The sequence below is a fragment of the Anas platyrhynchos genome, chromosome Z, assembly GCF_047663525.1.
Source record: "Anas platyrhynchos isolate ZD024472 breed Pekin duck chromosome Z, IASCAAS_PekinDuck_T2T, whole genome shotgun sequence".
Classification (NCBI taxonomy): Eukaryota; Metazoa; Chordata; class Aves; order Anseriformes; family Anatidae; genus Anas; species Anas platyrhynchos.
Window position 1 is genome coordinate 66,084,342 of NC_092621.1, and position 26,329 is coordinate 66,110,670.

At 42.1% G+C, this 26,329-nt stretch overlaps 1 protein-coding gene and 1 long non-coding RNA gene across 5 annotated transcripts; one reads left to right on the forward strand and one right to left on the reverse strand.

Moving 5' to 3' along the window:
* Positions 1-699: 699 nt before the first annotated feature.
* Positions 700-25,918, reverse strand: ZNF475 (zinc finger protein 475). Of its 4 annotated transcripts, none has more exons than XM_027446859.3 (4): positions 25,785-25,918; positions 15,727-16,616; positions 7,186-7,366; positions 700-3,707 (listed from the first exon to the last, which is right to left on the reverse strand). In XM_027446859.3, exons 2-4 carry the CDS (start codon positions 16,402-16,404, stop codon positions 3,556-3,558), a joined length of 1,011 nt encoding a protein of 336 aa, XP_027302660.1. In that variant the 5' UTR covers positions 16,405-16,616; positions 25,785-25,918; the 3' UTR covers positions 700-3,555. The 4 variants fall into 4 exon arrangements, with proteins under 4 accessions (XP_027302660.1, XP_027302661.1, XP_071887516.1 ...); XM_027446860.3 differs by having other exon boundaries at positions 25,804-25,915; XM_072031415.1 differs by lacking the exon at positions 25,785-25,918 and adding an exon at positions 20,309-20,508.
* LOC119714559 (uncharacterized) lies at positions 11,812-25,562 on the forward strand. The gene is made up of 4 exons (XR_005261879.2): positions 11,812-12,029; positions 12,170-12,258; positions 24,177-24,472; positions 24,945-25,562. It is a non-coding gene; the product is annotated as an uncharacterized lncRNA (long non-coding RNA).
* Positions 25,919-26,329: the final 411 nt, after the last annotated feature.

Here is a 26,329-nt window from a genome sequence, read left to right on the forward strand (position 1 = left end):
TCTGAAAGAAAAAAAAAAAAAAAAAAAAAAAAAAGTCTGAATGATGCCAAGCAATAACATAAAATGTTTGTAAGATCTTATTTTAACTCTACTGAGAGCAAGCCATGAAAGCACTACCAGTGCTGTTCCCACTGAACAAACCTTGCCACAGAACCCACCACCACTGTCAGCCCAAACTAACATCAATATCAGTGAACTCAGCAGAAAATCTCGTGGCAGAGAAACTTGGAGATGAGAGTGACAGCGACACCTTGGTGGTGTTTGCAATGGGGTGACTTGCTCTCCCGTGTCAGTGCTTTCTATCTCTATATATGTTTTGAAAATTGTTGCACTAACAGTGCTATGGAGGGAAGGGGATGTCACATCTTCCAAGCTCTCTCTGAGGTCTGTTGCCTCCTGCTGAGCTCCTGCGTGCTCTTGTCTCACCATCAGCCCTCACAGCCCAATATTATCTCACCTCTGAGCACGGTAGGGCTTCCTGTTTCACAGATCCCGTGTTAAATTCAGGGCTCAGCTGCAAAAACATATAGGCAGAGGCAGCCCTCACTTTGCCAAATCATTTTTCTCCCTTGAAAACTGACAAGGAAACTATTTGAGACTTATGGTAGAAGCCCCTAGGTACAGGCATATTTCTGGGCAAGACACACCACTTCAGTAAAAGTATGGTTAATATCAGTACTTCTGTGAGTGTTTATAATCATTCTTAGCTTGTGAAGCAGATTTTATTGCTTTTGGAGGTTGTAATCCAGAAAAGTAGACAGGAAGAGAATTTACAGTGAAATATGGAAAAACTCATCTTGGTAAAATTTCTGACAAAGCTAGTCACTGGCACCCCGAGTCCAACTTTCAGAACGACATAGGGACTCTGGCAGCTGGATATCACTGAAAGCTGAGCTGCTGAGTGTTTAACGCCAAAGACTGCACTGACTGTGCAGGGGGCGTTTATTCCCTTTAAAACTGTTTTTGCTCTTGAAGTGACTGTAACGAAGCTTGACAACACGGTGAGGGAGATGCAGTCAAGAAACGCTTTCCATGTCTGAAAAAAGGCAGAGGGGCCTGAGATGAGGAAGAGGGGACGCAAGACATTCACAATCCTCCAGTCACCAAGCCACTCTTCAGTGGGCCAGCACCTGATGTGAATTACAGCAGCCTCCAGGTTCCTGCAGCGTACGCTGCCAACAGCTCCTGGGAGCTAGTCCAGCAGTAACAAACCCCTGCCCCTCTCCTCTCCTCTCCTCAGGTCACTTGCCTTCTCCCAGGCAAACGGTGCAGGGATGGTCCCAGCCCAGCTCCACTGGTGGCTCTCCTCACGCTGGAGTTGCTAACGAGGATGGATCTGCAGAGTTTGCACAGTTTTGCGCTGTAGAGCAGAAACTGAACCTTGACTTCTGAAGACAAGTATCTTCAAACAATACAGTTTTCATCCTGTAGATGAAAGGGCTGCTGAGGTGCCATTGACTGTCTTGGAAATTATTTTCACCAAAGAATGCTGGTATCTCTCCCAGTCTGAATTAACAGCCCTCCAGGGCTTGAGCCAAGAGCGTTCCTCTTGGTAACTGGATAATGACATTACTCCTCATTTCACTTACACCACAAGTCACACAGCTTGACGGCTTGGAAGAGAAAAAGCTGGTACCCATATTTCATTTAGTGTGTTTGAGGACGTCCATGATATTTAACACTTAATCTGATTTGTGTAAGTGCAGTACTGAGTGTGAACACGGGGAAAAGCCCCACTGGTCACACAGTACGTAAGAGATACCTCTAGGGCTTTAAGCCTGGAGGTGAAAACAGACATAAGATAAAGTTTATTTCATGGTATCAGGAAGCCCATACTGGTGTTTAACAACTTGTACTGGATTTTGTCATACCTCTTGAATAACCTCACTGACTACTTAATAAAAAACTTCAAACTAAAACAACAATGAAAAGTGCTCTCTGCTGTACCTTGTTAAAGTGAGTATTACTTCCTTCATGTTTAACCTATTCACTGATGTGTTTTGGCACTGATTCTGCTATGTAACATAACAGGGTTTCTCAAAGGAACACATTCAAACCTTTTTGCCCATACTGACACAGTTATGGTCACATTGAGCACAGAGAGTGGGGTGGTATCTTACTCCATCCGCCAGACACACCACGCTTCTTTTGGACTGACATCAGAGTATGTTTTATCAGGTTCATGAGAAAGATGTGGTCCTCGAACATATGACTTTTGGCATGATTGGTTAATCTAGCTGAGGGCAAATCCCACTGTTGGTATCATTCTTAAACAAGAAGTGATCCAAGAAGAGTGCCCTTTTGGGGTGCTTTGTAAAAGAGCCAGCCTCTGCTTCTGCCACATAGATGGATCCCTTTGTATGGGGATGTTTCATCTGCGGCAGTCACAGGCTTCAGGAGCTGCACTGCCCCACAAGGGTATGAGCGCTGGGGTGCTGCATGGATTTAAGCCCTGTTTGGAGTCAGTGAACTGCCTTGTGACTGATGACAGGGAAAAAAAAGAAAAAAAAAAAAAAGGAAGAAAAAAAGAAAAAACAGACAAAGCCCAACAACAATGGAGCTACTTGGGTTCTTTGATTAGCCAAGTTCAGCTGGAGGTCCCTACACTGACTAGACAAGTCTTTGATGGAAGGAGAGGAAAAACTTGAGATGATTATTCAAAAACAATTTTCCTGACCAGCATCACTTGGTTTTGCTTCCACTGAAAATCCAGTCCTCATCAAAAATAAAAGATTTCCTAAAAGTTTTCTGAAGTTTCAGTTTCTGAAGCAGTAGGTGCATTGACTGAGAGCAGCGCTTGTAGCCAATTTGCCTGTTGACAAGGAAGCTCCTGACAGGAAGCCATCTCTCCCAGTCTCGCAGATCTGTTGAAAAGCAAGACCAGAAGATGGATCCCTGCAGGATAATCTCTTGGGAATCTCTTTAGTGGAAAACCTCCTGCAGCTATGGCTCATTTCTCTCTCTCCCTTGCTGAATACCAAAACATGGCACTTAAGTCAGGAACCACATGTGGAAGGTAAAAGTTCTTACAAAGGCCCAGCTAGCTAAATCCAAAAGGCTGTGAAAGGAGCAGGGCAGATGCCCTGCCCTGTACATGTTGCATTTGATCAAAAGTGATGAGGGCAGCACAGCAAATACAAAACAACCTGGGAGGATCCTTCCAGAAGAGGAAGGAAAGCACAGTGAGAAGGTGGTATTTAACATTACTTTCAAGCATTCTCTACGCCATCCCTCTCAAACTGTGTTTTCAAGGTGATGGTACCTGAAAACCCGAAATGAGGAAGCATATTTGCTACTGTTGGGCTCAGTATCACTGTATTTGACATTACCCTGCAGTAGCAGCTGCTGGTTTTACTCTGGAAACTTTTGGATCATGCGATTTAACAGCGCGCCACAGTTTTTATGCCCATGGCTCTCCAGCTGGATTTTATTTCTCTTGTAGTTTGGTTGAAAGGTACAAGTGCATGAGTGCACCTTCATGCCTACACACACAGCGGGTCAATTGGGGCGGGGGGGTACATGCATGCGTATGTATGTATGTGTGTCACATCCACTTCATGTTGCAGGTTTCGGTTTACAGGACTTCTGGTGTACGATCAGTCTGTCTGGAAGGAAAGTACGCCCACAAATATCACATGGAACTAGCTGGTTCTGGGCGCTGATCCAGGCAGCCTCATTTAAAGCATCAAGATCATAGAAACCTTTGGCTGGAAAATTAAAAAAAGAAAGTATCAGTTTTCATTCTGGAGACCCACATTCAACTCTTTATGGAAAATATTTTCAGGAAATACCTGTTGACTGAGCCTTTCAGTTTAACCAAACCATATTGCTTTTGCAAATGAAAAAGAAAGGAAAGAAAGAAGTAAAAATAAAAAATATATAAAAAAAAGACTCTGCTTTTTGTCCCAGGGGTTGAATTAAATTAACTTCAAACTGAATCATTCTGTATTGTATGAGACTACAGAGAAAACATCGTGCTGTCTGTTATGATATGCATTCTCTACTAATTATTAACATCTTTGCATACATACTATTATCAGCAAGTTTCACTTTTTGGCTTTACTTCAAATTCTGTTTAATAAGCATGTGTTATCTGACCATGGCAATGAGGGGGAGAGTATCATACTTCAGAATATGCTCTTTGTACTGCTTTGGGCAGGGGGGTCAATTTTCTTCCATTGAAGCCTGTGCTGGTTTTGCCAATAACTGGAGTAAAGCTTAGGTAAGCGTGTAACCTTATAGACAAAACCTACAGCTCTCCATAGCCACAACTGCCAGTGAGGTCATTGCACTAATGTACCTATTGTCATCTAAACACTAACCCAGCCTTACCCTCAGTTATTTTCCTTTTCAGGAAGAGTGACTGCTCAAAGCTCAGGAGCATTCTTTAAACATCCACCTCAGATGTATTTTCAAGATTGTATTTCATTATAAAAAAAATCTTTGTTTACTTCCATCTTGAAATGGCCTTGCACAGTGTTGCTACAAATGGATTTCCAAAAGGTAGGTTGCTTAGTACCTGAACTTAGATCTTAGAGTCTTCATTTGAAGTTCATGAAGAAAAAGATCTGCATGGTTTGATGTGAAGATGTTTGATTCACCCTTTCCAAAAAGTGTGACAATACAGAAAAAGACTAAAAAATTGTTTTTGTCTTTGAACTCTTAGCAGCACACAATCTTAAAAGAAAAGGATTTGTGCATTTAAAAATATTCCATGGTTTGTGTCATTGGCACATGATAGAGCTCTTCATTAAAGGCCCATACAGTTTTAATATGATTCATATCCAATGGTTCACATAACCACAATAAGCCTTAGATCTCTTAATATGCCTGTTCCTAATGTTCTTTTTGTTAGAAGAGCAACCAAGTAAAGTTTCTTTTCTTGGCTGAGACAAATACCCCTTTTGCTTGCAGGAAATGAATGTGTATTTTCTGTACTTTGGAAAGTTTATTGAATATATAAAAAAAAATAAAAGAGAGAGAGAGAGGGAAAGAGAGAGAGAAAGAAAGAAAGAAGGAAAGAAAGATGACTTTCTCCTTGAAGGCATGTGTTAGGCATTCCACAAACAAAACACTGTGTAATCAGGGCAGCGGTTGTCTTCCCGTGACACTTGAGTTTTCAGAAAAAGATTTATGTAAGTTATAAAAAGTTTTATGTAAGCATTTAATATTTCTGAGCTTTTTTTGAACACTGACAGTTCCATTCAACAACAGGGGTAACTCCTCCTACTTAAACTGCGAAACTGAGAGACATGCAGTACGTGTATGTGGTCTGAAGGTCAGTTATAGCATTTACCAGATGATCGAGAGTAAGTCTTACGGAAAAAGAACAACACAGATTATTTTCTCGAGGCCAGGAGCATGAGGCAACCGCAGGGGGAACAGATTTAGCTCAAGCTACAGAACCGATCAGACTTGCATCAGCAAGCATTTAGGGACAGATGCTGGAAGCAGGTCAGTGCCCCCTGGGGAGCTGTGGGCACACAGCACCTCATAGGAGATGCGTGGCGCCTGATATGACTCATTGCACAAATGAGACAATTTTCTGATTCATATCTGGGAGCCTTATGCTGGATTGTTCTCTCAAAGAACAGTTGTCTTTCTGCTTCCACTCCCTCAAAATAAGAATAGCATATTTCAAAATAACCTGAATTGTCCTTTTGCATCCTCCTCTTTCAGATGGAATTCTCATTTTCTCCATCTTTCTTACCACATAACATGTGTAATTAAAAAAAGCCTAACAACAAAAACAGCAAATACAATTGAAATGTCTTTTGAACCTATCTTTTCCTGCAGATTCAACTTTGCTGCTTGGCATCTGTTAACCAAGCCTCAATTTGATCCTCTTTGAGCTGTAACTGTTTTGTACAGATGATGAGTGTTCTCACCGGTCCTGCTTTCTTCTGTGTGTGTCTTCTGGGGACATATTTCTTTGTACTGCTGTAAACTGATCTAGTGTATGGCTCTTTCCCAGAGAACTGGAGGAGAAGTTATCTATTTTTCCAGACATTAAAGGAAACTGTGGGAAATCATGGAGAGTAAAAATAAAAAGTGGGTGAATTAACAGCCTGTGAGCAAGTGGTCCAAACCTGGCACAAAGTATCTCAGAACAGCTGGCAGGCCCAGGGAAAACATCCAGCTGAACTGAAATAACTTTATGTGGGAATGGAGAGGTCTTGGGAGCAGCTTCCAGGCAAAGCACAGATAAGATTTCATTTTGGTCCTGCCATGAGCACACACCTCTGGGATACACGGAGGAGCCCAGCTCTGTGAGGTGCTGGGGATCAGCTATTTCACTGATTTGAAGAAGTGGGATCTAGGCCTCTTACAAAACAGAACCCAAAGCACAAATACACATACTCAGCAGAAAGAGACTGCTCTTCTTATACTACACATATTTTTCCCAGTATGTTTATATCACATTGTATCACAAAGTAATCTTCTCAGGCTTGTAAATAAAAAGGGACTGATGACATCCACTGGATGTTCACTGCAGAAGACACTACATTTTTAAAATACAGGTATTTTAACAAAAACATAAAACTACAGTATATGTATTTATGCAGTGTTTAAAAATACCTTTTTTTTCTACCACCCCTCATTCATTTGAATTGTATTTCTTATTTCACCACACAACTCCTATTTCCAAGGTCACCTACTATTTACCTTTGGGTAAGTGCTAGTGCTGTGCCTTTTTTACAGCTAACAGCACAGGTGTAAAACCTGGCTGAACTATCAGTCCCAATGCTGCCTGAGGGATATTTTATTTTAACGACTGTATGCGTCAAGTCTGCACATTATTCTTGGATCCTGCTGCTCATTTTGCAATATGCATTTCTGCAGTTTTGAAAGAACTCAAAAAGTAATGATGTAGTGGTGAAGCAGGTTGCTAATATTTTTGTGTTTTGATTCAGAATATACTGACACATAAAGAGCACCGTCCCAGGAGGCACATCCCGCAAAGCAATGACTACTTTTATTTCTCCTGGATGGAGCACACAAAGAGAACAGGATAATTAACAGGAAGCTTAAAACAAGCCGTGATAACTACCTTCCCTTCAGACTAACTGGAGGAAAGAAGTAGCTGCAAACTGCTAAACTAGTGCTTAAAATTCTTTTTTTTCTTTTTTTTTTTTTCTTCCTCCCACTTCCTTCCCCTTGTTTCCTGCTTGGTCTGTAGCTTACCTTGTATGGGATTGACTTCAGGCTTTTTGGGCTCTGGCCTCCTCAAGCGCTTGGGTAGCATGTCATTTTCTTGGTGCCATTTCTTCAGGCACTGTGGCTCATGGATGCTGATGGATGTTGTTCCATACTCACGGCCACATATGTAACAAATCACTGTTGGTGGCCGTCTTACCACTCGTGCCTGCAAATGGCAATAGTAAAGAAGGATAAGCAGTGTTTTCAACATTAATTTTGAATCAGAACAACTTTGAATGAAAACAAGCGTGTATGTTAAGAAACTGGTTCATACGTGTGAACTCGGTGTGCATGTTTCTGTCAGTTTTGTTACCTCTGGATTCAGTCCTGGAGCTTGTAGGGGGGACATTGCCTCATAAACTGGCCATTTGGAACAGGTAGGCTCCTTCTGCAGATACTGGGCTGAAAATTCGTGTGTGTCACCTAGTTAATACTTAGCTACGTAGATTTTAGCTCTTTTATTTCCCAACATCACATTCATGGAAATGCTGACTCTTCACTTGCAGAAACAACCCTTCTGCTTGATCGGATTGCTGCAGCACAGTAACCATTTTAAACATCAAAGCCTTTTTTTTTTTTTTTAATCTATCAAACAGAAGTAGCATGGCCAGCAGCAACAGAAGCTTCCTCAGCTGAACTGCTGAGACATGCATCCAGTAGCAGAAAGCCCCCATTCAAGCATCATGTCTGGCCTTAGCATCTCCTTTAAGCTGGACAGTGAAGGCAGCTGCCTCAGGCTTGTGATTCTTGTCCCTCGCACTGTGTTACTTCTATTACAGATCAGTTAGCCGGTGGAATTTTTGGCTTTGAAGGATTAAAACCGATCCAGGATATTTCAGTATTGGGAGAAAAAGGAACTGTTTCTTGTTTATCCCAAAGACCTCAGTGTGAATTTTGCCAGTGATTTCAAAGAGGGCAGAGCTAGGCTCCAAGCAAGTCATTGTTTCTGCACTGCAGACCTGCTTTTGTTTGCAGGAAAAAAAAAAAAAAAAAAAAAAAAAAAGCTCAACAAAAAGAAAGAAAAAAAAATTCTTCAAACCCAAGGCCCACAAATACACGTTCGAAGCTTGAAAAATATATAATTACTGTGGTATTGCAGATTATGGACTTGACTGTCTTTAGGCACGTCCTGTGCTAGGCGTGGTGTCAGCACCAGCCCTGCTTCAGGAGTAACGTGAAGGAGAAATGTGCTGCAGAGACAGGACTTTGAGACACAGCGAGGGTTCTTGCAGCTCTCACTGTTTCCTTCACTCCTGCCTGCAAAATGCCAGTAAGAGACAACCTACTCCCTGTCCTCTTAAAGGTAGGGGGAGAGCGTGCCAGAGCAAACACGGGAGGCCTTTCTCACTCAAACAAGGGAGGTGGGGATTTCGTTTTTTCCTCCGTGTAAGACAAAGCATAACCAGTTCCAGTATTTATGACTCCCTCTCTCAGCCCATCAGTGTATTCAAGAAAGTCTGGGCAGCTCTTCTCGCATTTATGCTACAGTCTGAAAATGTCATTAGAGAATAATCTGCATCTTTCCTTCCTGTAACACACATGTAAACTCAATTACATGAAGAAATACTACTCTACAAAGCATATTTTTAATGGGAAAAGTTGGGCTTTGTCTGGAAAGTTCTCACATAGAAATGAAATATAACTTACCCAAAGACAGTCAATCTGAGTACTTTTTCATCTTCTTAACTTTCAAATGCAATTTCCTTAGTCATCTTTGGTAACAAGGTAATTGAAATATGAATGCATAAGCGTCTCTCTCTATTCACAGCTGAATATAGCGACTGCTGATTTAAGAGTGCCCTTTAACTTTTCTTTATCAGCTTTCACCAAGCTCCTTACTTCAGCTCTTCACCTAGCTCTTGTCTGACTTGGGGATACGACTCTGGGTCCCAACAGAGACAGTGAGTGGTTCTCTGCAGGCTCCAAAGAGCTGTACATGAGGACACTGTGGCACAAACTGTTGGGGTTAGAGGACTCGTTTCAGTGCGCATGTTTGTTATGTGCATGCTTACAGTGTTTTAGAAACAGTTTTCTAAAAAAGAGCACTAATTGTAAGAACACCAGGAGCACGTTTTCTTGTCTAGTTTCCATTAGCTATGTTCCTGCTGTTCAGTAAAACAGCTGATTTACTGGATATAAAGTGGGACAGATCAATTTGACTTACATTCATTACGTAGGATGCTTTTTATGGTACCAGGATGGTAAAAAGCAATCCTAGAACAAAAATGGAAATCAAGCTTGCCTGGCCTGCACTGCTGGAATCATTTCCACTGTATAGAGTATTATAATAAAAACAAATGTGTAGCTTCAAGAAGACTTAAAGTCCTGATTTGACCCAGCTGAAAAAGCACTTAAAAATAAATATTCACAATAAATTTAAAAGGAACATTGAAAATCACTGTTGAAATCAAGTGTTTTCTATCTTAAAAATATTTCCCTAGTGATTGTGGATAGCCTATCATCTCTGACTGCTTCACTCAAACCAGTTACTCTTGCACTAAAGCAATTGCAATATCTCACTGCTGAGCAGCTGCCACAGAGCCACAGGACAAAACTGAGTCCAGTGCAACCTGGATACACTTCCACAGCTCACCAAGACGGTCTTTCTGACAGTCTCACCTGAAAACCGAAAGACTGAATGAGCAATCCTGTGATCCCTCCAGACCCTGACAGAGTTAATAGGTGGGTTTTAGGGTGCAAGTGAACAAAATCAGGCCTGCAGCTAAACAGAGGATTCTCTTTTCCAAGCTTGTCAGTTGAGACTGATTCAATGCTAAATCCTATTTGGTGAGAAAAATGATTAAGAAATCTACTGAAGTAGAATGTATCTGTTTTGTAACTTTCACAATTAAAGACTGCAGAAACAATAGCATGAACCAAAATTAATTCAAAGGAATCAGATCACTGTTAAGGACGGAATGACTTCTTCCAGAAATGTAGTGAGTCTGAACCATCACCTACACATTGCATACACAAATCCTTCTCTGCAAACACACTCACAGTAAAACAAAACAAAGCAACGATCCCCTCCTCCCCCCTCAAAAAAAAAAAAAAAAAGAGAACCCCACCAAAAACCTGAAGAAGAATACTACAATATTATGACAGTTGTAGTAATAGCTCATTCATTGCTTAACTGTGGAATCCTAGGTATGATATGCTTTATTTGGCATTTCTACAGCTGATCATATTTATCCTTCATTTCTTTTTTCTCTTCAGAGTATGCCTACCCCAAATGTCACATCTGGAGGCCTGCAGTTTGAAACTAAACTATTTTTGGAATCACCACAATTTTCCAACCCAAACTACTCACAGGCCAGTGGCTGGGCTGTCTGCTCCCTGCTTTGTTTTTCGCTTTTGAAAAGTGTAGTAAGAAAGGTCTGTTCCTGAGGACATGTGTTCTTATAAAAATACCTACAAATACCTCATGGTGCAGTTAGGCTTTCCTTTGGTGCCTCAGTATTTTCTTTCTTCTCCATGACTGCTAAGTGTGCCTGTGTTACCATGAATGAAGTCATTTTACTCAGAGTGCTACAAAATGGTGTGTTTTCAATAGACCTGACATTACTTGAGGTTAGCCCCAGGCTGCTGTTCTGGTGTTACATGAGGTCAAACCTTCCCATACTGAACAAAGCTTTTAATTTCTTCTTAAGCATATCCAACAAGACTGGCTCCCAAGCTCCCCTCCACAAATATTTGTCATCCAGGAATGAAAGTCACCTCCCACTTGTTATTTGTTTAATTGTCCGTGTATTTTAATGGGAGGAGGGGAGGCCTCCAGCTCTAGGCCACAGCTCTCATCATAGGCTTGACTTGCCCAAGGAACAGAGAGAGGTTCAGAAAAAAGATTGGCATAAGCACTTCGTAACGGCATCAGGCTGTATGAAAGCAGCAGCCTTTTCCAGACATTCCTCTCTGAAAAGCAAGAGGCATTTTGCACCAGGGGCAGAGGCAACCTGTGGAGCAGCTCTCCAGACCATCCAAAGGAGCATTTCACAGCCTCTGCCCCACCACAACAGCAGGCTGATGTCAGGACCGCTCGGGTGCCAAGGTATAAAACGACTTTGAACAACAAGGTAATTCTGCCTGGTGATGCAGGTTATGAAAGATGTTACCCTACTGGACTCAGCAGAATATCCCATTTTAATCCTGATGTGCTACCTTTGAAAAAAAAAAAAAAATGTATATATATATATCAGTACAATGAACACGGCACTTGTGTAAAAGTAGAAAGGCAGGAACTTCAATTACTAGCAGTGACAATATGCACTAAATTGAATTCAAAAAATTATTTCACTGCCTATTCTCATCTACTTTCTGTGTTTGCCAGCACATTTGCCGGTACTCACCTAAGAAGATATCAAGAACTGCCACAATTGAGACAAAGTCTATCATTTCCCACCCTCCTTTGAATTACAGGGCTGCTGAAGGTGTTTTCATTTTACCAAGTGAGTAGATGACTTTATGTAAGAGGAAGATACAACATCAACATTTTGTTATTAAACAAGTTTGCAAGACTTATCTTGTATTAAAATGAATTACAGGAACAGGAGAACACAAAAATCGGATTTTTAGGTAGTCAACACGATAAGAAGAAAACAGCAGATGGCAGCACCAGACGCTAGTGACACATCTGATAGGATTTTAGGCTCAATGTTATCACCATGTGTTGTCCAAAAACCTGTAAAACATATACCCACAGCAAGTCATGAACACTCACGTACAGAGGCAGAAGCACACATTTTGGTCTACGCAAGAATGAAAAAAAACACATTCTGCTCTACCACAAGTCTGAGTTTCAATAGTCCCAGACATCACTTCCATTGCCTAAGGTATCAGAGCAGAATCCCAGCGGTATGCAAGAAATAGGATTTCTGAGCTGACGTGGTGTTTGAGGCTCTGTGAAGTGTAGGCTGTTGTTTGTTTTATGTAGTCAGACTTGACTAACTCAGATCTGTTCATGTATTTGCAGAGCAAGGATAGAGGAAGCGACGTCTTAAGGAGGCTGTTGAGTGTCCAGCAGTAAAGGCATTTAACACCAAACTGAGCAAGAGTTTGTTGGTAAGTATTGGTCTGGCTGATCCTGCACTTGCTAATGGAAAGATTTCAGTCAGACAAAAGTACCTGCAGCTGGCCAGGGGAGGCCCATGGGAGTGCAGAGACCCACCAGGAGCATGCAGGTCATGCAGGAGTGGCTGACAAAGCAAGAGGGAAAAAAGAAAGACACGGGGAGCTACAGGCTGGTCAGCCTCACCTCTGTGCCTGCCAAGATCAGGGAACAGATCCTTCTGGAAACTGCGCTAAGGCACATGGAAAAAAAGGAGGTGATGGGTGACAGCCAACATGGATACACTAAGGGCAGATGGTGCCTGACAAATGTGGAGGCCTTCTCTGACAGGGTTACAGCATTGGTGGGTAGGGGAACAGCAGGTTACGTCACCTACCTCAACCTGTGCAAAGCATTTGACACAGTGCCACATTATATCCTTGTCTCTAGATGGGAGAGACATGGATTTGATGGATGGACCACTTGGTGGGTAAGGAATTGGCTGGATGGTCGCACTCAGAGAGCTGCAGTCAACAGCTCAGTGTCCAGGTGGAGATCAGTGACGAGTGGTGTTCCTCAGCAGCTGGTATTAGGACGGGCACTGATGAACATCTTTGTCAGTGGCATGGACAGTGGGATTGAGTGCACCCTCAGCAGGTTTGCCAAAGACACCATGCTGGCAGGAAGGGATGCCATCCAGAGAGACATGGGCAGGCTGAGAGGTGGGCCTGGGTGAACCTCATGAAGGGGAGACCTTACATCGGCCTTCCAATACATAAAGGGGTCCCACAGGAAAGCTGGGGAGGGACTCTTTGTTAGGGAGTATGGTTATAGGAGAAAGAGTAATGGCTTTAAACTGAAAGACCATAGATTTAGGTTAGATATGAGGAAGAAATTCCTTTCTATGAGGGCAGTGAGGCACTGGCACAGGCTGCCCAGAGAAGCTGTGGATGCCGCATCCCTGGAGGTGTTCAAGGCCAGGCTGGATGGGGCTTTGGGCAACCTGGTCCTGAAGGTGTCCCTGCCCACAGCAAGGGGGTTGGAACTGGCTGGTCTTCCAACCCAAACCATTCTTTGATTCTTTGATTGTATTCACAGTATTACAGACTCAGTTGTTTTTTGTTTGTTCATCTTTGTTTTCAGTTATTCCTCCCCTCTGATGTTTCACTGAATTAGGACTTTAAAAAAGGTGTGTAAGTAATTTACTGTCACATTGGCTAGGTCTGTTAAGAGAAACATGGACCTCCCCAAATATTTTTCTCCTCCAAGAAGCTTGCAAAGTCTCTCTATAAGCTCAGCGTGACTCTTTCCCTCATGAGCCACCATAAGCATTATATGAATTTACATCAGCCTACAGCAAACAGGGCTGGAAGCTGCTTTAACTATAACCCTTCATTAATCAGGGGTGACTGATGTAATTCCTGCCAGAACCAAAGCAAACTGCCATTTCATTCCACCAGCAGTATATTTTAATAGAATTAATAAGCAGCTGAATAGCTGTTAGAGCAAGCAAATTAAAACCATTTGCTGGAAAAAGATGAAGACTGTACACAGGACCCAGACCTTGTCTGTGCTCACAGTGAATCAGCTGCCCCTCCATGAGATTAGTGCTTCTCAGCATCCTTTGATGTGTGGGCTTTTCAAAAATTTGAACTGGAGGTGGAGACCCTCACACAGAGAGTTTAAATCAATGGAAGAGATGCTTTCTTTGGCTACTTCTTAGAAGAAGTCTTCCAATCCTGAACAGCCACTGCAATCACAGGATGTTTCTTTCACTCTTTCCATACCCATCTCTGCTTTGAAAGTGTACCTCTGTACAGACGGACAGCTTGAAAAACATTATTAATATTGAGTACAAAGAGAGAAAAAACATCTTGCCTTCTTGAAAGTCATCACTAACTGTGAAGTCCTCTAGAGTCAATTACAAACCGCGAACTGTACGGCCTCATTAGTAGGGCTACAATTGAAAAACTTACTGATTGGAAGTAAATGAGGAAAACTGCTGTTCACACACAGGGAAGAACAGATTGGAACACATTTCATTCTGGCTCTGCAGAGCTCACAGAAGTAAAAAGCGGCAATAATGTTGTTGTTCAACAAGTCAGCAGATGTGAGAGAATCCACACAGGGAGCCGACATGTTGTGCAAGAGGGCAGCGTTTTTACAGAGTCACTCTCAATGCCAAACCACATGCTAAACTTGTTTTTGTGTGTCACTATAACTATGGACATTTTTCCTCATACAACCACTTCCCCCTGTTTTAAACATACAGAACTGCACACGATGGACAAACTCTTGGCCTCACACCCACGCCTTTCATTGCACAATCACCTTAAAGCAATGCATTTGGTAAATGGTTCTCCAGTAAATAGTACAATGCATTGTAAGGCAACGAGAACTTCTCCTTTCCCACAGCTGTAGGTGTACCTGTGCAGCACTTCGCACTGCGTGAAACCAGCCAATAAAAGACCTGAGGTGTGGACATCATTTGCTATTATCTATCAGTCAGTGGCCTCAAACAGCTTAATATTGAAATGCCTCACATTTTTATCCTCATATTTGCCATTGCCTCAATCAACTCAATTACATTGAGCAGCTAGAGAATTGGGGAAGACCATGCTTCAACTTTTAAAACCTTTTTAGAAGTGCTCTGCATAGCACTGCATTCCTTCATTCTTTTGGTGACTGAGACAGCTGAAGGCCATTTTCAGAAGTCAAATAGGCAACCTAGAGTCCAAATCCCACTGAGAAAAAACATCAAGACATTTATTTTTGACACCAGGCCTAAATTTAGACATCTATCTTTTTAAAACATTCCAAGCCAAAAAGACAACTTGTGCTGAAACAAACGCAGGAAAAAATATGCCATTTTCCAAAACTTTGTGTAGCTTTTGGGTAATGTGAATCAGCTTTTTTTTTTTTTTTTTTTGATCTGGAATCAAATTCAGTGGAAAGAAATGTGCAGTCTTATTTATTTTGTTGCTATACTCTGCTGCCTTTGAACATGCAGTCCTCAGTAAATTCATATTTCAAGCCAAGGTTAAGAATAATGGCAAAAAATGAACTTCACTGTAGCGCTTACAGAACAATGAAGAATTGCATTTCAGGTTAACTAAATAAAAGGGCCTAATATCTACTAAAACGTACAACATTCAAAGCTTGCCTAAGCTGCTGAACAGATTATCCTAATAAACTATAGCACATAAAGGTCCCCTTTGGGAGCATAACCCTCATAGGAGCACAGAGTACATGTACCAAACCACTCTCTTAAACAGAAAAATCAAAAGAAATCGGAGTAAGTAGTTTTCTTTATTCAAACAATAGCCCCCTCAGCTTTGCCTACTATTCAGCAAAGAAGCATTGGCATGGAGCCAAAAGATTCTTCTAAAAGAAAGCGATTCCAAATTTTGATAAGAACTCAGTCTCTCCTGCAACAAAACACATCCACACCCTTTCACACAATGTGTGCTTTAGCAATTTACCTTCTCTAATGCGGCTGGTGCAGCCCCGCTCTTTCTCTGACTGGCCTTACAGGGATCTTCTCTTGCTGAGCCAGATTTATGGGGGTTAGCACCTGGCAACCCCACACCACTGCCATTTCCTTTGCAGCTCCTCTGGTGCACAATGAGACGGTCTGGAAGGAAGGTCCGGCCACAATTTCCACAGGGCAGAAGCTGGGCTTGAGCGCTCTGATAAGCTGCTTCGTTATCAGCTGTAAGCACGCAGGAACCACCAGTAAGGGCCTCAGGTCTCCGAGGCTCTGGTCTTCTCAGATGTCTTGGTAGCTGATCGTTTTCAATACGCCACTTCTCTAAGCACTGGGGTTCATGTATAGAGATGGACTGTGACCCAAATTCTTTGCCACAGATATAGCATACCCGGAAGCAAGGTCTCCTTGGAGGGATGACCGGTCGATTCAGTGGCATCTTAGACATGTTTAAAGAGTTTGGCTGCTTTGATATTATTGCAGTGCCTGGCCGCCTTCTCTGGGGTCCAGCTTCTAGAGGTACTTCTGGCAAAACTCGGGGAATATCCGGCACATTTGATGGTGCAACCTGCTCAGGAGGCACGAGGGCAGAGACACTAGCAGGGCTGTCTCCAGCACTTGGCAGAGTGTCACTAGTTCTGTTCAGATTCTTTTTATTGACATTTGCTTCCATCAAGAGTACGTTTCAAGAAAGTTCTCTCTCTTCTACCCATAAAGGACTTGAGAAAGTCTATTATTCAGCGTGGTCCTCCATCTCCTCAATTCAGTTTCATGGGCTGGAATGTACTAGAGCCTTCAAAGCTGGAAAATTGCATCTAGTCACCGTTTCAGTAGAGAAGGAGGGTTTCCGTGTGTTGATCTTTTGCTCTTTGGTCTTGCATGATCCTGAAACAAATTCAGTCAGTACACGTTAATAAATACCATATCTATGGTTACAACCAGTGGTTTATTACAAGGATCACTTGACTGTACTACTCTATTAAATTTTTAAGTAGTAGGCGTATAACATCAAATACCAACTATCCCTAATTATCACCTGAACAATGAAAATCTGAAATTCTAGACTCAGATGGTTCAAAGCCGTGAAGGAAATGGAAGTGGAAAGGTTTGCATAATGGGAAGTATTTGAAATACATGTGCTTTTGAGTATAATCAATATCCTTTAGTTTAAATTTCTGACAGAACTGATACAGTCATTAATTTCTAAACTACTTATACTGATAGTTAATTTTCCTGCCTCAAGAGAAATGTCCCTTAGTAGAGAGATCTACATCCAGTCTCCAAAGGGTGATTAATTAACATGGAAAATCTTCCCAGTCTGCAGGTTGAAGCAAGTGACAAGGCCCCTTCACTCAGCACTTGTGAGGTAGTGTCTCAAGTGTTGGGTCTCCCATTACAAGAGAGATGTTAACAAACCTTCTCTCCTTGATCACTCCCTGGTCTCAACAGAGGGGATGAATTTTCCTGCACTCTGGGATGAGGACACAGTTTTGTCGTTACCCTTGAGATGACAAACTTAAACTTTGTCTACAGCACTGAGAAGCCCTGAGTCAGTTCTAACCTCCAATAACAGATTCTTGGGGATAGATTAAGGACACAGGCAACAGTGGAAAAAAAAAAAAAAAGAGTTGCCAACAGGTCAACAGGTTCACATGACTTGCCAGGCATACAAAGATGTTTAGACTGTTGCATCCACACTGCTTGATTAAATACTCACAAGGCTCCATATTCCAGGGACACTTGTCACACTTTCTCCTTTTAAAAAATCTCCTCAGATATATTTGTACACAAATTGGAAGATGTGAGGATCATCAGAGCCAGTCTGTGGTTTGTACTGGAACACATCTCTGTGAAAAAGTATTTTGCAGCTAGCTCCTAAAAATAAAATTCCTGAGGGACAGCGTACTTAGCGCTCGGAGTTAACACCTCCTCTCACACTTTATTAGGTAACTGCAGTCTGTGGAACAATATAGTAAACCACAAGGCTGTGCCATCCTCTTGTGTCTGAAGCTATCCGATATGCATACAATACTCTCATATACAATATATCTATTCATATATAGTACACTTGTATGTATGTTAAAGGACACACAAAGCTATAGCACTGAAATTTTTAACTCAGGTATCAAAAAACGTTTTTGTTTGATCCCTACACAGTGTATAGCTTTGAAACATCCACTGGAAAAGCATGCTAAAAACAAAGAGACAGGTTACCAGCAGTTCGGACAGGAACAATTAACAGTACTCAGGCAGCTAATTGACTCCAAATTGGTACAGTCACATTTTAATGAAATAATTTTTGCCCCTACCAACAATGTTGCCTTAATGTAAAAACTTGGTTGTGTAACTGTGTATAAAACATCACTAAAGTACAACAAACGCCAAAGCTTTTCCCTTGTTTTCCTTTTAGAAGGTCTACATTTTCTGATCTTAACTTTAAAGACAGCCAAGCACGTTGTACCACAAATTTGCAAGGGTTTGCCCGTGTCAGTGAGGCAGCGTACGTGACTCAGTCAGGTGAGTGGTTCCAGTGTGTGAGGTTTACATCTGCAAATGAGCCGAGAGGCTACCCTACTGTAAGGCCCTTTCAAAGACCGGGAGAGTTTCCAGGGAGGGTGGCCTGCTGGATGAATCCAAGTTGGGAATTAGCCAAGCTCTTTAGGAAGATGAAGGGAATGGAGAGCCAGGGAAACATTAAAGGGTCACGAAGGCAAGGGAGATAAGGGTTACTGGAGGGTCACAGGAAGGGAGCATCAGAAAGTCCAGCTACGCTCAGGGAACTTCTGAACTTCGCCAGATTAACGCTCGCAACCGCATGTCCTATTCACTGATTTATCTCAGAAAATTTTCTGCTACCTGAGAGGATTCTTAAAGGAGCAGCGGACACCGATCTGACTGCCGCGTGAAGAATGTTAGGTGACTGAATCCATTAAAATTAAGAATGAATCAGTCAATAAAAGATGCTGCAAAGCACCCATTAACAATATGCCCTATTGTTGGATTTCCAAGCTTGCCATTGTAAATACTTCATAACAGAATTATGCTTCCTTGTGGGGATTACACCATTTGGTCTACATTTACTGCTGCCAAGCTGACCGTTATTATTTGGAAAGTTCCTATAAATTCAGTGTGAAATGAAAAGGCATATGAGCTGTTCAGACCTTATTTTCTCAAGCTCAGTAATTAAGATGTGGAAGTAAATCAGGTTTCGGATTTAAAATTTCTTTTCAAAACATAAAACTTTGTTATTTTTTTTTCCCTCTAAAAATGTTATGGTATTATTTAATGAAGTGGGGAGGTACAGCTGATCATTGCATATAGTTTTTGGAAAATATTCATCTCCTTTGCAGTTCCACTGGGTACCATACTTAAACAAATATCTCGTGAACTGCAATGACAGGGCAGGTTCCATTGATGGATGACATCGATTTAATTAAAAGGAACTGAAATGCAACAGCTAGTTCAACACCAGGCTGGGAGCCTCACTTTTTACCCAGAAGAGAACAGAACGACAAGAGTGCAAATAGTTCAGTACATCGCTTATCTTCTTGTGCTGTGCTTTTAAGCTTATCCTAACCAGAAAGCACAGCAATAGCATCATTATCCAGGCTTTAGTAATGCTGCCTTCTCTTTGTTGCCATGTGTGATTCAACCTACACAGGCAAATGGAAACTTCTACCCTGAAATGGCCTTCTTTATGTCTTCTTTCACGTCAGTGTTGGAACTTGGAAGCAAAGTTGACACATACGTTTCCTATTTCCTGTATGCAGCCTGTTCCTCAAGAGTGACCCACTCTGTTTTTCATCTCTCTTGAATCTCTCATGTAAACAATTCCTCAAAACCCATTATAAGGTCATTTTATAAGGCTGGATTCCTTAACTGAATTGAACAAAACATACTTGTGCTAGCTGGGGGATTAAATTGGCTGTTTCCAATGAATCCTCAACACTACTGCTTTTGACTTAGCAAGAATTCCACATGGAGACCTCCCAGATGAAAAGAAGAGTTTACCTTGTGGAAGAACACACTGCATAAAGCCTCGGGCTGCCAGAACACAACCGTGTTTATTCAATGGACAAAATATAGAAAAAGCTGTGATAATCTGGGGAACCTGTTTATGTGCAGCTTACAGATGCTGACCGACAGCATGGCTTCTCCTCCTGCAGCTGTATCTGACCATACGATCCACTTAAACTACACAGCTGGCCTGCTGTCATTGTTCCCCTCCACCAGCACAGAACAGGACATGCTAAATCCTTGCACCAGATAAACACAGTGCTCAAAACAAAGGTCACAGAGCTTTCAAGCTCATACATCTCAAAGAAATACCCCTTGGACATGTTTGACTCCCTCTAAAGGCAGAGCCAATTTTCATGTTTTGAGATAGGAGGGAGGACCATAAGAAAGCAATATAAATAGTGATTATACTGATTCCTTTACTGTTTTTAAAACAGTGTTTGATAAGCTATGAAAAGGATTTATATAATGTGATGTTTGAGGTGGCAGTGGCTGACATCCAGGAGGCTCTTTGGAGAGGTCATCTGTAATTGCAGAGTACTTACAAAATTAGGACTCACATAATGGAGTTATGAGAATGTCCTAGTGGGTTGGTCTGCCTGAGGAAGTGTATAGCAGGTCACAATGACGCATTAAATCAAGGGGGAAACATATGGCTCCAAAATGGTAGCATTCAAATACAACAGCCTGGTAGAAGTACAGCTATGGATCAGTCTGTCAGTGTCAAAAAAAAAAAAAAAAAAAAAAAAACAAATTCATTTTTGCTTGAAAAAGATACTGGTTAATCCAGGATCTTGGACACAAGGGTTCCTGGATGTGTAAACCCTTAATAATTCAAGACCCCACTTCACTATTAGGCAGTTTTCCCTTTGTTTGCCTTCAGTACCACATTTAGTCTTGTCTACTTATGCTGCCTGTTCTACTTATGTCTACTTATGCTGCCTCAGTGCTTGAAGTTACAAGCTTTCTCTTTGTGACTTCACATTTGTTGTTGAGAGGACCACTTAATAAAGGTGATTTAGGTAAACTGGAATTAATTCACATGCATTCTAAAAGAATACTTATTTGATTGGTATTACCTAACTTTACCGCTACAGAAATGATAAATGTCGTAAGTGGCTTTAAATGGGAAACAACAAGCAACAATTTATTGCACTACAGTAGTGTCCAGAGATCCTGCTTTCTCAGTCTGGGCTGTGCTACATAAAAAGACAAAGGAGAACAACTCAGACCAAGAGGGCAAAAGGCAGAGAAGGACAGAGATGAAGTGGTTCACTTAGCATAACTCAAGTCAAAAGGAGAAGGAGATGAATATAGTTTTTTTTAGGGCCTCAACACTAAATCAGTCTGGTCACAGGGTTCCTGCGTCTGATCCCTACATTTGTAGTCAAGGTAAGACATTTCTTCTTTTTCTTGTATTTATGGGTTTTCATTACATTTACATATAAAAGAGGCATCAGAAAGGACCTAACTGACATCCTGTGTTGAGCGCCAGAAATCCTTGCTTGAGGCTCTCTTTCCAAATAAAATGCTTTCTGTGAGGCTTCCCATTATTCTTTAAGGGAAATCATGTTGAATTAAATAAACATCTTCAGCTGTATTTTTTTTTGTCCTAAATGTTGTTTTGTATTGCTCAATTATAAATCATTTCAGAAATCTGTTAAAACAAAACACTGAAATATAAATTGGACAAAAATATTGGATAATTTGCACTATCTTACTGTTGGATCTGTTTTTCACTGGAAGATAAAAGGAAAAAGAAACAAAACATTTTTATGTTTCCAACAATATTTTTAGCAAATTAACCACATATTAAAACCCTCACATTTTTCCAGCTCGGCGCTGCATTTTGTACATGGTTCCTGGCTGGAAGAGTCTCCTCTGATTAGTCCTAGGCACCAATCTTTTCCCTCACTCATGTGAAAAGGATAATCTATTATGTGATTAAACATTATTAAAGACCACGAGACCACAGAGACATAAGAAATACACTGTTTTCTATGTCAGCTTGTTTCATCTTGTCATAGATGAGAAAAACCCGTTTCTATGCATCCTTCAGCCTTGAGAAATGTTTTGAAAGCTCTGAACACACGAATATTGGCATGTACCCCCATTTCTGGCAGCTTCATGACACTGTTAGTCTGTAAATCTAACATTGCAGCACCCTGGCTTAAATGCCTTATGAGTAATGCATACTCAGAAACATCCAGACATGAAGATTGTTCCATCAGAGCATCAGCTGCACGTATAGCTGTACCCTCTCCCCAGTACTATCAGAGGCTGGTGGTTACATCTCTAGACGTGGATGCAGCCAGATGATGGACAAGGCAGGAATGATCAGAAACAAAAAATACCAGGCTGAAAAGCCACAGTTTCCTGATGCACACAGACAAGCTAGAACTGACTGAGAATTTTCTGACAAACTTTGTGTCTACAGTTAGAAGTGTTATTTAGAAAAAATGAAAACTTTCTTCAAAAATGTACCTATATTAACCACAGGACAGTAAGAACGAAATCAGGGGGTGGGTGGGTGGGTGGGTATGTGTGTGTGTGTGTGTGTGGGGGGGGGGGGGGGGGTGTAGGTGTGTGTGTGTGTGTGTGTGTGTGTAAAGGTTCATTAGGACATAAGAGAAGGAAAATACATAACCTTGAAGCTTCTATATGATTCATATAAAGAACTAATTAAGGTGTTGGCATGATGGGCTAAGTAGTCAACTAGGTTGACACTCAACCTAGTTAAGGATTTTTGTTATTTTCCTCTGACCTATTAAAGTGCCTATATCTTTCTGTGGATCTGATTCACTTCCTACTTAAACTTTTACAGGTCAAGCCAAAATTCACTAATGTCAATAGCAGTTATTGTTTACTTGACATTTGAGGACATCCTATGTTGTCCTCAAATGTCAAGTATGCTGTAATTAGGTTTGTTTTATTTAATTAACTTCATTTGATTTAAGTTTATGACTGTGTTGCCAGAGAAAAATGGAGACTGGTTCTAGAGACCCAACAATTCTTCTGCATTACTATGTCCTCCTCTGCCCAAATATAAAGAAGAACTCCTTTGATTTAACAGAAATTGTAACCTTATACCGATGCATTATGACTATTAATAGTTAAAATATATGGAAATTTTAAAACATTTCTTGGTTGAAAAATGTAATATGTCATTAATTTCAACATTAAAAATTCTGGAACAGCTCCAGCAATGCCATCATCTCTCAGATTTCCTTCATGCTCTACAGCCAAAGTTCTTGCTTTTCGTAAGTAAAGTTACATTTTACTTAGTGGTGTTTTGTAACTGTTTAGGGTGTTTTATCCTAGTGTTTTATCCTAGTTTTACTCATATACTCATATACAACTACTTAACTACTCACTTTTTGAGTCAATGATGTTATCCTGACTGCACATTTACTCTTGTGCAAAAATGAGAGAGTAGAAAAACATATCAGCATAGACACATACTCCCAGTTTGGGTGACAATGAGGATACCAAGCGTCACTGTCTTAATCAGCATCAACTGCTGCGAAAAGTCTGTGATATTTAGCACCATGCAAACTATAGAGGGAACAGACTATGCATGTTTATCCTCTTCACAGCACAGGAGTGTGACAGCAAGCAGGTATTGAAACAAGTGAATTTGCACAGGTCAGCATGAGCTACACACACTTCCTAGCACAGGTGTCTTTGTTTACTACTTCTGTCTTTGGGACTAAAATGTGCAGAATCTGGCTTACTTCTATTGATTTTGATGGTGAATATGCCTGCACAGTGGGCACTTTGTATGACAGTTACAGGAAAGTAGGCTGAAAGTAAGCTGACCTTACAGGGAAAAAAATAATGGATGGATAGATGCAAAACAGAAAATAAATCTCTTTCACTCAAAAGCAGAAGCTAGGCACGTCACCTTGTACAAACTCAGCCAAGTCAGTGGAAATCAGAATCACAGAACCATAGAATATCTGAGTTGGAAGGGACGCACAGGGATCATCAAGTCTGATTTCTGGATCCCCAAAGGACCACCCAAAAATCAGACCATGTGTCCAACAGCACTGTGCAAACGCTTCTTGAAATCTGCCAGGCTCAGTGCCGTGACCACTGCCCTGGGGAGCCTGTCCCAGTGCCCGAGCACCCTCTGGGTGCAGACCCTTTCCCTAACCCCCAGCCTGACCCTCCCCTGTCCCAGCTCCATGCCGTCCCCTCGGGTCCTGTCGCTGTCCCCAGAGAGCAGAGCTCAGCGCCTGCCCCTCCGCTCCCCTGTGAGGGAGCTGCGGGCCGCCATGAGGCCTCCCCTCAGCCTGCTCTGCTCGGGGCTGAGCAAACCAAGGGACCTCAGCTGCTCCTCATATGCCTTCCCCTCTAGACCCCTCACCATCTTGGTTGCCCTCCTTTGAACATTGTCTAACAGTTTTATGTCCTTTTTTATTGCAGTGCCTCAAACTGCATCCAGTGCTCAAAGTGAGGCTGCTCCAGCACAGAGCAAAGCAGGGCAATCCCTTCCCTTGACCAGCTGGAAGTGCGGGGCCTGATGCAGAAGGATAACAATTTGCATGTGCTGAGAGCCTTACACTGGAAGTTTAAAGTGATTCAGAGCAGGAAAGATAGTTCCCTCAATAATCTGCCCTGCCACAGCTAAATTGTTCAGCATAAAATAAGGAGAAAACATGATCATCTTTTACAGAGTAAATCAACCTTAATCGTCTTGCAACAGAAACTGCTGCTAACAGGTGACTTCATAAAGTTTTTGCTGCCTTTATTATGGACAGTATACTCAGCTAGATAATCTGATTGCCATGGCAATTCCTATGCCCTGTAAGATACACCAGCTATTAAAAGAAGTATGAGTATAAAAATACACAGTGGACCTAGCGTGAGACTGGAGGGCATTGCAGCACAAGGCTGGTGATGGCTACTGGTAGCACAACATTCATTTCTGAGGGTTCTCTTGATAATGAATCTTAAAAACATCATTCTTTCACTTTTTTTTTTTTTTCCTCAAGGATCACCAGTGTTTTTTTAATTGGCATGACAGACCATGGCTGATAAACAATTGTTCTTAACTGGTCTTAACTAGTCGCACTGGCTTTGGTGATTCTGTAGTTTGTTAAGTTTAACAGTGGTCTTTTTCTCAATTTATATTTGAAGCTGTTTATGTTATCTGTTTACACTGTGTCATCTTTGTTATTCTTTATATAAAAGCCTTTTTAAATTCCACGAGCCAACAGAAAAAGCATATGGAGAAGAAACCACGGAGAGGCCCCTGGTGGAGCAGGCTGTCCCCCTGCAGCCCATGGGTCCCCCATGGAGCAGATCTCGAGGAGCCCATGGTAGAGCACCAGAGAGAAACTGCTGTGACCTGGCCACAACTCACATTCTCCATACATCTGCACTGCTTGGCATGGGAGAGGAGGCAGAAAAATGAAGCTGAGCCTAGCACGAAGCAGGACTGGGGGGATGACGGGTTTAGTTTTGTTTCTCACCATCCTATTCTGTAAATAAACTGATCGTCCCCAAGTCCAGTCTGTTTTGCCTATGGTGGTTAACTGGTGAGCCATCTCCACGTCCTATCTCAAACTATGATTTTTTTCATCGTGTTTTCTCCCTGTCCTGAGAAGGGGGAGAGGCAGAGCACGGTGGGCACCTGGCAGCCAGCAGAGCCCAACCCACTGCACTGCACAACCATAACCGCACCCGGCGAGGACCAGAGCCACGTCCTCGGGAACTGAGTAAACAGGGAACGCAATTTACAGTAAATAACTTTCTGGTGAAATCGATGGCGTGGAGGTGTAATAGGCGCAATCAGCTCAGCGAGTGTGTCTTAAGGAATTTTGTGCACATCAGCTTCAGGAAAAAAAAAAAAAAAAAAAAAAAAAAAAAGGAAACAAAAGCAAAGTTTTCTGGTTCACTTGTGCTTTTCAAGACCAACCAGAAAAAAAAAAAAAAAAAAAAAAAAAAAAAGCCTTTGCAGCGCCCCCCCCCCCCCAGCCCCTGTTTGCTGCATGCCCCCCCCCCCCCCCATCCCCGCCGCCCCCATTTTACCTCCCCGCCCGCCCCGTACCGGGGAGCGGGACCTGCGATGGCGCCCACGGCCCCGCTGTTGCCACGGCAACGCGTCAACACATGCAAATGTCGGCCGGCTCCGCGGGCGTCGATTGGCCAGCGGCATTGTTCGGTCACGGCAAGGGGGCGGAGCCTGGCTAAAGGCGGGAAGCGGGGAATGGCGGGAACCGGGGCTCGGCTGGGGCGCGAAGGGAGAGAGGAGGAGGAGGAGAAGAGAGCAGGGAGCGGAGAAGGAAAAAAGCACAGGGAGCCCTGACTCCTACACAAGCACTGCTCTCTTTTCAAAAATTCGCATCTTTTTGTCCATAAATAAATAAATAAATTATAATTGTCATACCAATTCTGTCACCCACGACAGTAAACTTCCAGCTATTGGAATTTTACACAGTGGTGATGACAGCCCGTGACAATTGCGGTGATTTCACGCCAGCAAGCAGTTCAGCTCCACGATACCACTCTCTCACTCGCTCTCCTCAGCAGGACAGGGGGAAAAAATAAGGTGCAAAGAGGAAAAATCTCATGAG

What these genes read in the sequence shown, in the direction of transcription:
- ZNF475 (XM_027446859.3), bottom strand. Translation starts at nt 16,404, where the DNA reads ATGGAAGCAAATGTCAATAAAAAGAATCTGAACAGAACTAGTGACACT. An exon ending in CACCAGCCGCATTAGAGAAG is followed by an intron (nt 7,367 to 15,726) that starts GTAAATTGCTAA and finishes TGCCATTTGCAG; the next exon opens with GCACGAGTGGTAAGACGGCC. An exon ending in TGAAGTCAATCCCATACAAG is followed by an intron (nt 3,708 to 7,185) that starts GTAAGCTACAGA and finishes TTAATTTTCCAG; the next exon opens with CCAAAGGTTTCTATGATCTT.